This window comes from Arvicanthis niloticus, chromosome 22, assembly GCF_011762505.2.
Source record: "Arvicanthis niloticus isolate mArvNil1 chromosome 22, mArvNil1.pat.X, whole genome shotgun sequence".
Lineage (NCBI taxonomy): Eukaryota > Metazoa > Chordata > Mammalia > Rodentia > Muridae > Arvicanthis > Arvicanthis niloticus.
Window position 1 is genome coordinate 12947657 of NC_133429.1, and position 17951 is coordinate 12965607.

The 17951-nt window shown below is 39.7% G+C and overlaps 1 protein-coding gene across 4 annotated transcripts in view; it reads right to left on the reverse strand.

Annotated features, from left to right (window-relative positions):
* Positions 1-17951, reverse strand: part of Ano4 (anoctamin 4) — a 367952-nt gene that overhangs the window by 174248 nt on the left and 175753 nt on the right. For 2 of the 4 annotated variants that reach the window (XM_076919930.1, XM_076919933.1), the window contains one exon: positions 8188-8382. In XM_076919930.1, coding sequence (XP_076776045.1) covers positions 8188-8242 — 55 coding nt within the window. In that variant the 5' untranslated portion in view covers positions 8243-8382. Of the gene's footprint in view, positions 1-8187; positions 8383-17951 lie in introns of those variants that run through there. The other 2 variants (XM_076919932.1, XM_076919931.1) reach the window with 1 other exon arrangement.

Below are 17951 nucleotides of genomic sequence, written 5' to 3' on the forward strand. Positions count from 1 at the left end.
CATGCCTTTAATCCCAGCACTCGGGAGGCAGAGGCAGGCGGATTTCTGAGTTCGAGGCTAGCCTGGTCTACAGAGTGAGGTCCAGGACAGCCAGAGCTACACAGAGAAACCCTGTCTCGAAAAACCAAAAAAAAAAAAAGAACCTATGATCGAATGTTCGATGAATCTAGCAATGTATTTTTATAAGTAAAGACAGAAACTTGAGAGTTGCTAAATTACGCCCAGTTGATATACTTTTTAAGAAATATCTTAATAAATTTCTAATTATTATTATGCTAATGTCAACACAGGTTATCAACTAAAGGGAAAAATGGCGATTCTACTCAGCGTGGCTTAGACTATAACGGAATATTCTATTCAACTTTGTGCACTGTATTTCTCAAAGAGACAATAATGAAATAAAATTGTTTCTATAGGAATAGTGGATGGATGGTAAAGAGCATTAATGTCAATCTTTAAATAAGCCATTCCAAAACTAGAAAATATTTCAGTTGAAAAACAGGTCAAGGTGAGTGTTTCAACAGCTGAAAGATTATGTGAACGTAGAATCAGATTTAGTCTGTATAACTTCAGAATGAACACCTATATCTGCCAGGTAAAATACAATTTAACAAAAAACAAATAACCATTTATTTAAAACATACTCAAAAATAAGGCATAGGGTTGAGAGGAATGTCGGATATGAAAAGGAATTGAGGGTTGTCCTTGGTGGCAGGATCATAAATTCTAAAACAAGTGAGTCTGTGATAAGGCTACTAATCACAGCGAGGCTGGGGAAATAGAACCTCCATTCTGACTGGTTGGACCTCAAAAGATTTCTTGAAGGAAGAGAGATACAAATGACTTTGAAATAGGAAAGTATAACATAGAACTTTATTGGGTTAAGGAGTCTTCTAAAGGAGCCCAAGAGATGGCAGATTAAAGCCCATGAGGAATTTTATAAAACTTGGTTAAAGTAAAGTTGAGAGGAGGTGTGTTAAAGAAGGTACATCCTCTAAAGTGAGACTATAGAGGACCTGAGAATTAATGTCCAAGGCGACATTTCCTGCCACCCCAGCATTTCTCAACCTTCCTCACAATGTGACCCTTTAATACAGTTCTTTATGTTGTGGTGACCCCACAACCATGAAATCATTACTTGTGTTGCTACTTCATAACTGAAATTTTGCTACTGTTATGAATCGTAGTATAAATATCTGAGACGCAAGAATATCTGACATGCAACCCCTGCCTGTGAAAGAATCCTTTAACCCTCGGGGGTCACAACCCACAGGTTAAGAACTGCTGTTCTAGATGGTCATGAGAAATTTCAAGAAGACAAGAGGAGGACTGACATGGACCCTCTTCAAAGCAAGGCTGCTGGGTGGGAAGTTAAATGGAGCCATTGCAGTTAGTAACACAATATCCAAGTTCTCCTATCGGGCCTTGCAGAATTCTGTTGATCATCAGTAAATCAATCAGTTTCCTCTTAGAGGGCTCTGTCTATCTGGCTCTCATTGAAACCCAGCTATTCCCAGAGGCCAGAGTTTTCCCCTGGAAGCTTGGCAAATGGGAAGGAATAAATGGTGGGAGGTTAGCGAAGTGGGGTCACGTGTCTCTCTTACATGGTGACACTTGTGTCCCACAGCTCTGGAAGTAAAAGATGGGGACAAGGAGCATGTGCCTTCCTAGAGTCTCAAAGACACCTTCACACTTCTTTTGTTCCCTTCTCCCCAGATCCCTGATCAGTTAATCTCATGTCATTATACTGAATCTTCCTTCATCCCACCTTTACCTGAGACTTTCTAGGTTGTATTTACTGCTTCAGAGTGTTAACATGGCTTTTCACACACTCTGAAACTTCTCGATTTTCAACTAGTTCAATGTAAAGTCGATCCTCTGAGTGCACAGAAGTCTAGTTTCATAATTTCTAGTGATAGCCAACCCTGTGAATACTTAGTTCCTTACATAAAATGCACTGGATCTACAGCTAGACTCTTCTTGTATGCTTGAAATGATCTTAAGATTATTTATAACACCCAACACAATGTGAACAACACATAGTTGTCATGCTAAATTGCTTATGTGTTAGACCACCAGAAGAACCTGTACATACTCAGTATAGACATAGTTTTTTTCCAAATATTTTAAATCCACCATTGGTTAAATTTATAGACTTAGAACTCTGAATACAAGAGGCCAACTTAACATGAGCAGATGTACAGTATAGACTATGGATGGTGGGAGATTCTTGTGAATTTCTTTCTTTCTTTCTCTTTTTCTTTCAGTCTTTTTTTTTTTGAGACAGATTTTCTGTCCTACAATTTGCTCTGTAGATCAAACTGGCCTCAAACTCAGAGATCAGACTGCCTCTGCCTCCCTAGTGCTGGTCCTTGTGAACTCTTCAATGATTTTATCCTCCAATCTGTTACAGCCTCTCTTCTTCATGCTCTGGTGTAATTCTTGCTGTTAGCAGTAATAGTACCACATTCTGCAGCATTCTGTCATGTATTCCAGTCTCAGACCACCCTCTTTCAATATTCTATATCCTCCTTCCTAAACTTACCTGTTCCCTGTGAGAGCTCTGAACAATAGATCCTATTAACTGTTCACCATTGTCATTCCCTGGATATCTTCACTCCTCTTTTTACCAAGGTAAATTCATTATACTCACTTCTTCCATGTATTGTCAATGTCTTTAGTCCCTTTCCTACTGCCTTAGCAAAATTGTAATCCTGGTCAAAGGACTCTCACCTGACTATCTACCTATTCACATAGTTAAATAAGGTTAAAGAGAACTACAGTCATGATATTTAGTCCTTCGTTTCATGGCTGAGTCTTACTGCCCTGCATTGTGGATGGCAAGCATGCTGCCCCTGTTTGGAAAATTACCTTTCTCATCATCCCTCAGCTCCATTATCATTCTCAGTTATGATCTTGCCTCTTTATAGCAAAGATAAAACTGACACAGTGGGAAAGGAATTTCACAACAGGTAAACTCCAAATACCCCCTTCCCACCCATTGTCTGTCATGGCAGATACTGCCCTTGACCCATTGTATAGAGTCCCCATCTCTGCCTCCTATAGTGCAAAGTCTCTCTTCTTTTGAGGATCATCTGCTCTAGATGTAGGCTTTGGGAAAGAAACTCTCTCTTGCCTCATTTCTCTGACTGTTTCCCAGGTTCCTTAAATTTTTTCATCCCAACAGTTCTCAAAAGTCTATTTTCACAGCATCTAATTTGTATCCTCTCATTCTCTTTTAAACCCACATCAGCCAGTGTTTTCATCACCCCCCACTTCACCAAATTTGCTCTTATCAAAATCCTCATTGACATCTCCTAAAAATCAATGGCCAGTTCTCAGTCTTCATGTTGTTTGATTTCCAACATTTCTTCAAGCTAAGCACTCTTCTCTTCTTGATAATTAATTTCAAATTATTTTCCTCTATCACCATCATCCATTCTCTCTTGGCCTTCATCGTGGATGATTTATGTCCCTGAATGCTGACCTATAATGCTCAGTTCTTAGCTCCTGAAACTCCCCCTGCCTCTTTCACCTACATTATCCCTCAGTAGCCACAGAAGACTGCTTCTAAGAACTATGTCCCATTCAATTACATAAAAAGGATATAGTGCTTACACATAACTCATTGTCTTGTATGCTTTAAATCAATTTTATGTTACTTTTAATACCTAATACAATGGGAATGTTATATGGGTAGTTGTTAGGCTGTATTGTTGATGGAATTATGATGATAAGAATGTGTTTGGGACAGGTTTTTACACCTACATAATAGTTTTGACCTATGTTTGGTTAAAACTCAAGACTGAAATGAGAGATCAAATGGAGGGTGGGGAAAGAGGGATGAGGGAATCAAGACAAGAAGAGACAGCTAAAACTAAAGGGCATGTGAAGGGTAGTATGGGAACCTAATATAGTCGGAACTTCCTAAAATGCATACATACATGAAAGTAAACTAAGTGATATCATCAAATAACAGGAGAAAACAGAACCCCCAACTGGATATCTCTGGTTATCAAATGAAGCTTCCAGTACTAGACTTGGTTACATTTATTTGAGTTTTTAGCCAAACCTTCCAAAATAACCCGGGCTGTTACCAAGACTATAGGTTGTTCTTTACAAACAGATAGCCCCATGTCTGAAGACAAGTCCTACACAACTCAAGTGAACGTGGAGATGTCAAGCTGGAGCCTACATAGAGCCTTCACCCCTGTGATCCAGTGGCCTTAAAAGCTCTTTACATACGATCAAGAGAGAAACAGAAACACCAAGCCAGCCACAAACACTTTATTCACAGTGGAGTTCAACCAACAAGACATGCTAGTGCAATAGTGACACAAAGTTTGTGGTAGTAACCAACCAATGTTTGATTTGACTTAAAGCCCATGCCCCAAGATAAAACCCATACCCAACACTGCTTGGGTGACCAAGAATCTAAGACTAGATAGCCTAGGGACTCAGGGTGAAACCAAATACTACTGGTCTAAAGAAAAAACAGAAAAGACAAATGTAGTGATAAAACGACTCCTAATGATATTCTGCTATATTCATGGATCAGTCATCATCAGAGAAGCTTTCTCCTGCAGCAGACAGGAACAAATGCAAACACTCAAAGCTGGACATTATGCAGAGAGTAAAAGATTTGGAACACTCAACCCTAAATGGGATGTCTCCATTAAATCCTTCCCCTCAGAACTCAGGAAGCCCCATGGAAGAGGAGGCAAAAACGAGTTTAAAAGCCAGAGGGGACAGAGGAAACCAAGAAAACAAAGCCTTCTAAGTCAACATGAGCAAAACTCATATGAACTCACAAAGATTGAGGCAACATGCACAGGATACGCATGGCTCTGCACTAGGTCCTTAGAAAATATAGTATGGCTTCTAGTTTAGTGTTTTTATGGAACTCCTGAGTGTGCAAATGAGTGAGTCTTGTATCTTCTGCTGGGCTCTTTTCCTTCTGTTGGATTGTTTGGTCCAACTTTGATGTGATGGATTTTGTTTTATTTTTGTTGTTGTTTATATTTTTTTAAATGAATGAATGAAAGAATGAATGAATGAAAACCATGTCACTAGGATAAAGGTTAATAATTAAACTGTCATTAATACTTCCTCAGAGAGGGAAAGTCAGTTTTTTTCTAGTGGAATGACAATGGATTTATCAGCCATTCCAGGGCAGCCTTGTGTTCAGGAGTTGTTGAGCAAAATGTCAAAGACTCCACAATATTTGTGTGTGTGTGTGTGTGTGTGTGTGTGTGTGTGTGTGTGTGTGCATGTGTGTGAGGGAGTGAGGGGGATGAGATTACAGTTTGGTGTTTTCTTTTATATATTTCAGGGGGTGTGATTTTAATTTGCTTTCTTGGTTTGGGGGATTTTATTGTTTTATTAGATTCTTGTTTGTTTTTAGAAAAAACTTAAAGTTGTATGGGTAGGGGGAAGGACTTGGGGAAGGAAAAGAATATAATCAAAGATATTTAAATTTAAAATTGTTAAAACAAGTTAAATAATTTTATATAATAAGTAAAATAATATGTTTATATTAATATTTGATAATAACTATGACATTTTATAGTTTATTATTATATAAGTATTAAAAATAGTTATATTGTTTTATTGTTTTTATTAATTATATTTATATATAAAATACAAATAAAATTATAAACACAAATATAATAAATAAAATAATTTTAAATAATAAAAAAGAAAAACAGAACAAAACAAACAAATGAAAAACCAAGCATGTGGAGCTTGCTGATGTGGATGGCCAGCTGTATTTCTGTCCTGCTCATCTTGCTCTATATGCTGTTTTAAAATTCAACATTTATACTAGCAAATACAAATTTAAAATCTCATTCCCAGATTAAACACCAAAGATAATTCTTTTACCATCTAAAAGGTCTCACTAGTTAGAATGCCATCTCATCTATAATCAAAACCCAATACCATCCTCATCCTTTTCCTTAGGCCGAGTAATCTGATGCCTCCCCATTTCAGGTAATGCTGTGCTATTTCACTCTAGTCCAAATCTTCAGAGTCCTTGTCAGTTCTGAGTTCTCTCTTATTGCACATTTTATCCATTGGGAAAATCTCTTGACCCAATTGAGAACATAACAGAAATTCCCTTCTGCTACTCTTGGAGCTACTGTCACCATTTTCAAGAGTATGTCAGGAAAGGTGAACCCTATGATCAGAAACTGAGATGCTCTTTCTGGCTTTATAACGAAGGACACAGTGGAAGGCCAATCAAGGGGAAAGGGAAGCTACTAAAGATTGAGAAGCCAGGACCATGTGAGACACATTCAGGTTGTCATGGAAGCGTTGGAATTCATGGCTGAGGAATGTGTGTGGCCTAGGGCAGTCCAGAGCATCAGAAGACTGGGTCAGGCATCTACTACTCTGGGATAAAGGGATGTCAGACAGGAAGAACAACCACAAAGAAAGAGGGGCTGGAAACTGGATGGGATCAGCTAAAGAATGTCTCGGAATTGTGAAAGCAGAGCCATGGAGGTGCAGTTTTTTTTTTTTTTTTCTCAAAACAGAAGAGGAAAAGAAAAGGTGTCAAAAGGATGGAGACAATACAGTGTCAAGTGAAATTGATGGGGAATGAAGAAGCATGATCACTGGCCTACCTTAGAGAGAATAGGTAGCAGTGTCTGAGGGATAAAGAGAGGCGAAGAGGAATGTGTCCTCTTTTGAGTATTACTTAAGACAGGAGAAGTGGCCAATGCTAAAGGACATAGGCACACCATCAAAGACAGTGATGATCCTTGTCCTCTACAAACATGAGAAGGAGAAGGAGAAGGAGAAGGAGAAGGAGAAGGAGAAGGAGAAGGAGAAGGAGAAGGAGAAGGAGAAGGAGAAGGAGAAGGAGGAGAGGAGGAGGAGAGGAGGAGGAGGAGGAGGAGGAGGAGGAGGAGGAGGAGGAGGAGGAGGAGAAGGAGAAGGAGGAGAGGAGGAGAGGAGGAGGAGGAGGAGGAGGAGGAGGAGGAGGAGGAGGAGGAGGAGAAGGAGAAGGAGAAGGAGAAGGAGAAGGAGAAGGAGAAGGAGAAGGAGAAGGAGAAGGAGGAGAGGAGGAGAGGAGGAGAGGAGGAGGAGGAGGAGGAGGAGGAGGAGGAGGAGGAGGAGGAGGAAGAAGAAGAAGAGAAGGAGAAGGAGGAGAGGAAGAGAGGAGGAGGAGGAGGAGGAGGAGGAGGAGGAGGAGGGGAAGAGGAAGATGAGGAGGAAGAAGAGGAAGAGGGGGAAGAAGAGGAAGAAGAGGAAGAAGAATGAAGAAAGGAGGAGGGGAGGAGGGAGAGAAGGGGAGGAGGGGGAGGAGAAGGGGCTTCTAGTCATTCATGCTCAGAGACTTGGGGCTTTCTTGGAAAGGTTAAGAAACAAAGCCCCTGGTTCAGAGGGCAGGGTTTTGGGACTTGACAACAGCTGGGGTCTTGTCTTCCCTGAAGGCCATCTATAGGACAATACAGAGAAGAACCAGAATTTGGTGAAGCCTATTCTAAATGACTTCTGAATCATCTTCCAACTTGGTGTTTTTATAGAGTCAGCCGACCGGAACATTGTCTTGTTCTCTGGTATTTTCAGAACAATGTCTGGTATACAGTAGGAACTCAAAACATCACTGTGGAGTTAGTGCATGAGTGAACACTTAAATGAGCCTCTTCCAAACAAGCACATAAAATTTTTTAGTTGAAATCACAGGTTTTAATGTAGAATCATCTTAACAATTTTAGGAGATTACAAATACTTTATAAAAACCTTGAAATTTAATATAATTTTTTACTTGGGGTGATGCAAGCTAATTCAGGTAACTTACATTCAGAGTGGACATTTTGTAACAAAATATTTCCTAGGTTCTCTTAGAGAAAATTATCAGGAAAATGGCTAACTCTGTTCAATTGTCCAAGAGGGTTTTTTGAACTGAGTTTATCCTTCTGGTTTTTGTTTAGATTTTTACCAGCAGAGGTAGAATGTGTCTTTAACCTTCTCTGTCATGTTCACCCCCACAGCCCTCCAGCTGCCTCTTCTTACTGGTCCTGAGGACATTTGCCAGTGATTAAAGAGAATAGCAAAAGAATAAGACTTTTTTTAAAAACATAAGCTAACTGGAGATGTAGCACATTGCACCTGCAGGACAATGTCTGTGCACAAGGTTGCTGAGGAAATGGGTCCCTGTTGAATATGCCCATTCATTACCTGCATGGAAAACTTTATTTTTTCCATTAGTGATTCCAGAAGAGCTGGCCTCCATTTTTATTGACCGTCTGCCTGGTGGGAGTGAAGAATGCCTGACCACAGGCAGGCGACGACGTGACCCTGGGCGGCTTGCCACACTTCGCCGTTGATGGATTTGCAAGTGCTTTTCAGCCCCATGAATAGATAAACTTAAACCTGCAATGAAAAAATAGCGCCATTAACTGAAAAGGTCAACTTGAGAATGGCTAAAACATGAATTTATGTCTTGGCATGGAATCCAGAGAACACCAGCAACTATTTTCTAAGGTTTATGGGTCATGTTAGAATTGTGATTTTTCACATTATTTTCTGGGCAATGCTTCATTCAGAAGTGTGTGTGTGTGGGGGGGGGGGGTGCATCCTCAGTTATCATGACAAGAATCCTACAAATTGGAGTTATATAGCCATATATTAAAGTTAAGCAGATTCTTTATAAACTCCTGGGAGTATATGTGTGTTTCTCATGGAGCTTTGGGTTTTAGAAACTGCTGCTTGGTATCTGGAGTGTCAGTAACAATTAAAGAACATTTTTTTTTCCCCCATGGGAATCACAGAGGGGCCAGAATTGGTGATTGAATAGCCTGGAAAAATCAAGAATTTTAGTTTCAAAATTAGTTTTTAAGAACACTCATTGGTCTTTAATGGAGGTGGTAAAAATATTGCTATTATTCAGAAATTGTAAAAGAGAAAGCAAACACTTAGCCTGTTTTTCCTAAACCAGCACATTTCCAGGTAGCCAAATAGTTGATACAAGAAAGTTCTTCATGAGAGAACAGCCTATAGTCGTGCAGTACAGTTTGTTTTCTATGGCATTAAGTGCCTCATCCTGGCAGTGCTGGCCAGACAATCTATAGATTAAATTTGTCTAATCCATAAATGGAGGACAACCTCCCATTTGTGCCTATCCACTGGTAGGTGTGTGTGAGAGTCTCATGAGAGCTCACAAGCATCTGTTCTGGGTTTCTATACCTATACTTCATTATAAACTTAGTGTGAGTTTGTGCCCAAGATCTGGTTTCTAAATCAGGATACTGTGAGTCTGAGTATTGGTCTTTGAAGTATCCTTCAAGTTAGGACTTCCATGCTTGCTGGTCTCTTAAGAGACAGCCTGGCAGGTTTCCTGTGTCAATGAATAGCATGCTGAGACACCTAAGTACATAGACATGTGTAAACCTTCTCATCACATATGTCTGTCTCTATGGCTATAACTAGCATATGGTCTCAATCTATCATTATTCCTCTCCAGTCTTCTAGCATCTCATTCTTGGTTCCACATTTTTACAGAGTGCATCCTGAGTGTCTCTAGACCCAGAAGACTCCAGCAGAATCCGGACCAACTTGTAGATGACAGAGGAAGTGATGGGAGAGAGAAATTTTCAGTCAACATTAGATACTGTATGCAGATTCAGGCTGAGAATATCAGACAAAGCACTCTCTACTTATGTTACTTTTTATGGCAGCTGTTGGGCTAAAGGGATCAGGAGTGTGGCTCAACATGGCACTCTTAGGTATTACATAAGGCCCCTCAAAGAAGTATAAAGTGATATAAATGAGAATAAAAATTACAACATGGAAAGAAGCGGCATAGGCACTTGAAACTGTTGAATCTAGTGCTTTAAAAATATAATAACTTAGATCATGGGGAGACTGTTAAAAATAAATGCTTTCTGAGTAGTTTCAATAGAGCATAGTTCTGAGGAAGGAAAATGTGTCATGGTGGAATTTTGGAAGAGTTCCCAATGCTGAAACAAACCCATGCCAATCCTACTCCAAAGTAGGAGTCTTCAGAGGTGCAAAACAAGAAGTTGTCACATGAAATCTCTCCTTGTACAAGGGCCAATGAGAGCAAGAAAGATGCAAGTAAGCATCTAGTTAAATAAGAACAAACGTGCTGCAAACATTTGAAAATGCTTATGAATGTAAAAGATCATGATGTCATATCTTTAGAGATGAATGAATCATCACCTAATAAATTACATCATCTAATTTGGCTCTTGATTACTTTAGGAAAAAAGACAACATGGTCTAACAACTAAATATCAGGCATGTTTCCAAACACTGATTATTAGCCTATGAATGTTTCACCACAAATGGAAAACACACACATACATACATACATACATACATACATACATACATACATACATACACATTCACACATACATACACATAGGCACATACACACACATACAAATGTATGGGGAGATGTTGGCTCCCTAATTGGTTCTTGATTGTGTCAATAAAGAAAGCAGAAGCCAATTGGTGGGTGAAGAAAAAAAGGTGGGACTTCCGGGTCCCAAGAGGAAGAGAAGGGGTGCAGGAGAAAGGTTCAGACCAAAATTTGGAGCAAGGAGGAAGCTACAGACTGTAGGCTAGGTCTTGGGACTCCTAGAGTTTGCATCCTCTGCCATGATTGGGAACTAAGGAGGATGGAGGGAACTAGTTGATAAGATTAGGACAGGAAATTCTTTGCCCAGTCATTGAGTGATCTGGATAGTTTTCAAATAATGAAACTGTCCAGTATTTTCCATGTGTGGAGCTAAGGTGGGCAGGAGAAGAAAAAGGGAAGGTGGGCTGGTTGTTGGAGGTTTGGCGAAGCTAGCAGTGAGGGGCTGGAGGAGCAATCACAGCTCATAGGGAAAAACAGCCAATTGGCTCTTGGTGGAGCTGCATGAGACCTGCAGCTTGATCTCAGAGCTAAGCCGAGAGCTCGGAGCTAAGCTAAGAACGGCCCCTGGGCAAAGGAGCAAGCTTGTTTTTAAAATTACACGCAACATACAAACATACATACAAGTATACATACATATACACACAGAAAGGCACAAACACACATGCACAATACACGTATACATCCACACATCCACTCCCCACCTCCCCGCCCCCCCCCCCCACACACACATACACAGGAACCCATATTTTACAGATAGGAAACCTGAGGCTCAAGAAGTTACTTGTCCAAGGTCACATAGAGCGTGGTTCTGTTCTTTTCAATTGCGCCATGTTAAAGGACAAACTAAACACCAATAAAAAGATTGTTATAAGTATGCAGTGGGGTAGTGAGAACATGAGCTCTATTTAGGTAGAAACCAAAACAACAACAACAAAACCATAAAATTCTGATTCCCTTTTGAGCTGTGGTCTTCTAGAGTCCTCTGCTGATTTTCTTCCCCTGACCCATGCCACCATCACGGAGCTAAAATGGCCTCCTTGTTGTTGACTTCGATCAAACACCTTCGTGGTGAGAACCACCTGGTCCTGTCCCCTTCCCCTTGAAGTCTTTCAATTCCTCTCATCATACCAGTAGCACTCTCGTGAGTGCTTTATCATACAACACCCTTGAGCTCTGGTTCATCTTCTGGACCACCACCAGCTCATTTCTCCAAGTACTTCACATCTCTACTTGCAAGACATCTGTTTTTCACTTGTTGGATTCTTTCCTTGGCTATGAACAAAGTACTTTCCATGTAACAGATGAAGGATGATGGGTCCCTCTTTCCAGCCAATTCTCCTCTGTATTTTGCTCTCTAACATGATGCAATCCCTCCTTGGTCACAGATAACCTACAGAATCAAGAGCTAATCAGTGGAATGACTAATTTCTGACTAAGCAGTTTCAGTTTCATTATACCGTCACAATTCTTCCTACGCTACTGTGGCCTACAATTTGGCTGTCTACCTCAGCTTCAACAGAAGCCTTCCTTTCCCTATCAGATGAGGTCCAAACTATGTAACCTTTCCATTCTCTTTCCTGCCTCTCAAATACAAAACTGTTTTTACAGAAATACTTCTACCTCAGAGCTATCATTTAGCTTGATAAAGGACCTAAAGCCAGAACTTCTAGAAACATCTTAGATTATTGAAATATTGATTACTGAGTTATTGAATTGAAGGGAAACACAACAGGAGTTAAAATACAAGTGCTGGAGTGAGCATATCTGGGCTCAAATCCTAGTCATACTTACCTAGGGCAAGTGATCTGACAGCTTTGTTTGTTTTTGTTGTTGTTGTTTGTTTAAAGTTATTTTCTCAGCCAAGAAGTAAGGTTGAGCATAAGGTTGCTATGAGATTGCCTAGAAAATGCTATCGTAATGTCAGACACACAGTAGGTTCTCAATTTTGGCTAGCTGTCTCCATTTGTCTTACCAATGGCTTCTACCTAATCTTAGTTCTGGTTTCTTAGCTCTAGCATCTTGCCTCTGCTCATCTGTTTTTAAATTTTTTTGCTTTGACTTCTGTGACATTTAAACTTTTTTTGCTGGCTCTTACTTTTAAATTCTCATTTCCATTCTATTCCTAGAGGTAGGAGTACTCAGTTTCTAAAGTGCTATAGCCAATCACTGCAATACCAGCAATCTAAAATAATAGCTGCTCAATGTCTCACAGTTCTAGAAGCCTTAAGCCTGAAATCAGGGTTTTGGCAGGGACATATTTGTCCTTGAAGCTTTGGAGGAGAATAGATTCCCTGCCTCCTTCAGTTTCTTGTCTTGCTGGTATTACAGTTATCCTGGCCCTGTGGCCATATCTCGGCAATCTTTCATCTCTGTGGCCACATAGCCTTCTATAATTGTCTAGTTTATCTCCTCTTAGAAAGCATTTGTGATGATGCTTAGATATTTTTCAAATAATCTCCCACCTTAAAACCTGTACCATAATTTCATGTGCACAGATTCTTTGCAAAGAATAGTTGATTCAAGCATGTATTTATTAGACTATCATACTGGTCATGCCCCATGGTCTGCCTTTGCGGTTCTCATCTCTCTATATCCTTGGGAATGTTTGAAGTCCCCAGCTGACCTGATGTACCCCATGTCTCTGTACCTCTGTGTGTATAGATCCTACGATCGCCCTGTTTTGCTCTGGCTCCCGAACTTCAAAGTTCCATTTCCTCTTTGATCTGTATATAAAAGGGCTACTGATAATTTTTGAGTTAATCTTGTACCCAGTCATATTACTGAAAGTGTTTATCAGCTGTAGAAGTTATCTGGTAGAATTTTGGGGGGTCTATTATGTATATTATCATAGCATCTGAACATAATGATACTTTGACTTCTTCCTTTCCAGTTTGTGTCCCCTTGATCTCTTTCCGTTGTCTTATTGCTCCAGCTAGAATTTCAAGAACTACACTTAATAAATATGGAGAGAGTGGACAGCCTTGTCTTGTTTCCAAATTGATTGAATTTCCCTCCGTTTACCTTGATGTTGACATAGGCTAAATATAATTGCCTTTGTTATGTTTAGATATATCTCTTGTATCCATAATTTCTCCAACAGTTATCATGAAGGGATGTTGGAGTTCGTCAAAGTTTTTGTTTTTCTTTTTTGTTGTTGGGTGGTGGGTTTTTTTTTTTTTTTTTTTTTTTTTTTTTTTTTTTTTTTTTTTTTTGGTTTGTATTTGGTTTTTAACACTTCTTTTTCTTTGAGTTTGTTTCTATGACGGATTATATTTTGCATCTCTGGGATGAAGGGTACTTGATTATGGTGGATGATCTTTTTGATGTGTCCTTAGAATCTGTTTATGGGTATTTTTTTTTAGTATTTTTGCATCAATGTTTATGAGAGGAATGGGTCTCTAATTCTTGCTCTTTGTTGAATCTTTGTGTAGTTTGGGTATCAAGATAATTGTAGCCTCATAAAATGAAATTGGCAATACTTCTTCTTTTGTTTATATTTTATAAGATAATTTGAGGATTAGTATTGGTATTAGCTCTTCCCTGGAAGTATGGTAGAATTCTGCTCTAAAACTGTCTGGCCCTGGGTGTTTCTTGGTTGAAACTTGGTTTTAATGACTGCTTCTATTTCCATAGGGGTTATACATCTATTAAGTTGTCTATCTGAACTTGATTTAACTTTGGTAAGTGATATCTATTCAATTCTGAGAACCTCCATGCAGCTACAGATACACAGTACATATTTATATGTTGGTTTAAAGGGGTGAGGGCTCAGATTTTCTTTGAGGTCCCTGTATTCTTTCATTACCTAAAAAAAGAAGACTAAACCGTATGGGTTTTTTTTTCCCCTCCATAAAATCAAATTCTTAAAAGATCGCTTCTCCTGGCTCTCCAGGGGGCATTATTCCTGGCTGTGCTCCGGGTGGGAGGATGTCTGAGAGAATGACTTGCTTTCATCTAAATGTCAGTCTGGTGATTCAGAAAAGCTGTGTGCCATAGGAACATCTGTAGTTCTGTCAATGTTTTACAACTTGCAGCAGTAGCAACTGTGTGTCCCATCACCCTCCGTGTCCTTTCCTAGGTGAATTACTGTTCAAGACACAGAAGAATTCTGTTTTGAATGTCACTACCCAAGAGCAAAGACAGGATTTACTTAGTCCCAATTAAAAAGATAACAATCTGCAAAATAAGGATATTTATTTTTAGGTTTCTCCTTAGCTACAAAGCAGGAAATAAGTCCAGCAGTTCCCAAACAACAATCCCAGTGAGGTGAAAATATTTTTGTTTCCTCTCAGGCCTGGGTTAAGTTTTACAAATTTAGGGGGGCTTTTGTGACCTTTTTTTATTTGGCTCAAAGAATACTTTATCAAAGATTTATATAGTAGGCCTGAGGCCCTCCTGTGATGTTTGGGAGGAAAAGGTCAAGCATTGAGAAATACACTCAGAAAAGAGAACAACTTGTGTGAGGTTAGTTTAGGCATGTCCCCATGAAAGGGAACAGAATTAATTAGTGCCCCTTCCGTGAACTGACCTCAGGTGGACCTTGGGCAAACATGTTCCAAGGTGTTTGAGCACAATCAGAATTGGTGGTTAACTAAAGGAGACAACTTTTAGAGAAGGTCTGACACAGAAGCCACTAGGCTCCCCTAGAGACCAGAAAAGTGGATGTTCCCCGGGCAGGAGGATTGCCTGCAGGGGTGTCAACTCTAGCACAACAGGTTCTTGGGCATGCCTCCTCTTGTTTTCTTTCTTTTCTCCCTGTTCCAGGATTTTTTTTTTCTCACGTTACACAAATCTGGCAGTACCAACATACCAAAGCCAGGAGGAACTTCTTGCCAAGATGTAGTCATTTGCCATTTTGTGGACAGTTATATGTCTAGCCATACGTGAATGTGGCATTTGAGCACTTTGGAAAGAGACCAAAATTCTAAGGGCTGGATATGCAATCTAGTCAGATTTAACATTGGGCTCATTGCCAGCATGAGGAAGCTATAGAACCAGACGGGATTAGAGCTTTGGTGGATACTGAACTTGCATTCCTGGAATTCAAATAAAGTACTGGGGATGGGTTACTGATGTTTTCTCTTTTGAATCTACCTGCAAAATCTCTGTAGCCTTTCTATAACCTCCTCCTGATGGCAGGGATGGATGGAATGTTTCTCAGTTTCCCCCTGCTTCAGAATTCTACCAGAGGGACTTCATTTCAGGAAAATGTGGTGGCACAGTGGATTATTGTCCCTAGCTCCTGACTTTGACATATTGTCACTTATCAGTACTTCCTGGTAAAGAGAAAAAGTGTAGAGTCCTCCTTGGTTTGGGACTTGGACATTATGATTTGCTTTGCCCAGGTAGATAGTTGAGGACATGGTAAAAAGCTGAGATACAAAATATGCTTTTGTGGTTTGGCCTTAGCCTCTTACGCTTCTTTCTCAGTCCTAGGATAAAATGCACACAATACACCAGGCTTGACCACAGACTCTAGCCAAGTTCAACCAAGTAATGACTGATCTATGTAGTCCCTTGCAAAACTAAAAGACAAATTTTGGGGGGTGCCAACCACTGAAGTGTGGGATGGGTGATATATAGCAAAGACTGGCTGAATATGGTTCGCAAAAGAGCTTACAAAGGGAGAAACAAAGAATACTGATGGTTATAGTTTACTCATGAACGGTGACTTAAAAATGAGCATTCCCTTTCTTATCTCAAGTGTTCCCTAGGACCTTATCTTACATGCTGTAAATCAGCACACTCACAATTCTGAAAAAAAAAAAAAAATCTCATTGCCCCGCCTCCTTTTCTGCAAGTCATCCCTCAGTATCCTAAAAATACAGTCCCTTCCTTGTGCCATGTTATCACATGGTACATACATACCTATATTAAAGTTTATCTATTTACCATATGATTATCTACCTCTCTCTCCTCTGAACTCAGTGCTCAGCTGTGTCTTATTTAATGCTTATCAGAATGTGTGGTTCACAGTTGACACTAATTTTGTTATGGTTTGACTATGGAATGTTAAGCACTGGCTTTTGTTCTAAATGCCTGGTTCTCCATTTCTGGTGCTGTTTTAAAGGCTACGGAGCCTGGGGCAGATGAGGCATGGCTGGCAACAGCTAGTTCTTAGAAGATTCTGTCCCTGGTTCTGGTCCGTACTCAGTTTCCTGTCTGATACCTGGTGACTGAGCTGGCACTTCACACTCCTGCTGTCAGGTGTGCAGCTGTTCTATCTTACTACCTCACCATGAAGAACTGGCATCCACTGAGTGGTCAGTCAGAATAGTCCTTCTCTCTCTAAAGTATCTTGAACTCAGGCCAAGTGTCTTGATCACAGGGACACAAGGTTACTAACTTAAATGTAGACTCCTCTTGACAGAAGCGAGAGGAGGGCATTGCAAAATGCAAAATATAGTAACTAACTGGCTACAAGTCCTCTCAAATTCCATACTGTTGTTTGGCTAGTATTTGAGGGTGATTGGTTTGTATAATCCCTAAAAGTGTAGTTGAGAGGCATATGTTGTATGTTTCAATATATACATATGTATGCATATATATACATATATAAATGTATGTACTTACAAATAGTTTTGGAAACTATTTTAAAATAATTCCATACATAGTCTAAAAATCTAAATCAGTATGTAGAAGAGAGAGGTGCCATGTCTACTGTGTCATTTTTTACATTAGCCAACATTTGGACCCAATCCAAATGATTTCAAAGTTGTGTGTGTGTGTGTGTGTGTGTGTGTGTGTGTGTGTGAGAGAGAGAGAGAGAGAGAGAGAGAGAGAGAGAGAGAGAGAGAGAGAGAGAGAGAGATTTGGCCATCAAAAAGAAAAAAATCTTGCTGGGAAAGATATAGATCACAATGAACTGTAATTCATTGCTGGTGGCAATACATGTTGAAAGACACTGTATCAGGTTTTCACAAAACTAAACATAATCTTACCACACGACCCAGAAATCATGCTCCTCTGTATTTAACCAAATAGTTAAAAAGATATACATGCAAAAACCCAGAGATGAGTTTACAGCAGCTTGACTCCCAGTTCTAAACCTTGGAAGGAATCAAGGTGGTCTTCATTTGGAAAGCAGATATAAAAATCTACAGTACATCCGGACAATGCAATATTTTTTAATGCTTTAAAAAAAATCAGCGATCAATACATGCAAAGAGATGCGGGTGCCAGAAAAGTCTACATGTTATATTATTTTAGCTCTAACAATATCCTGGAAAATGAAAACTATTTACAGGGTAAACAGATGAGCAGCTGCCAGGGGTGGAAAGAGAGGCAAATGGGCAGAACACAAGGAGATAGTAGGACAGTTAGTCTCCTTTGCATGCCACCGTGATGAGCACGGATTATTATAGATTCATCCAAATCCATAGAACATGCAGTGCCGAGAGTGAACCTTACATGAAGTACGGGCTTGAATTAATGAAGTTCCCATGTAAGTTCATCAGTGTGGTAAACTCTAGACAACATTCACTCAATCTTGCTGAGAACACAAAACTTCCCTAAAGCCCAGTTTATTTTTTTAAAATATTGCTAACTGATGCTG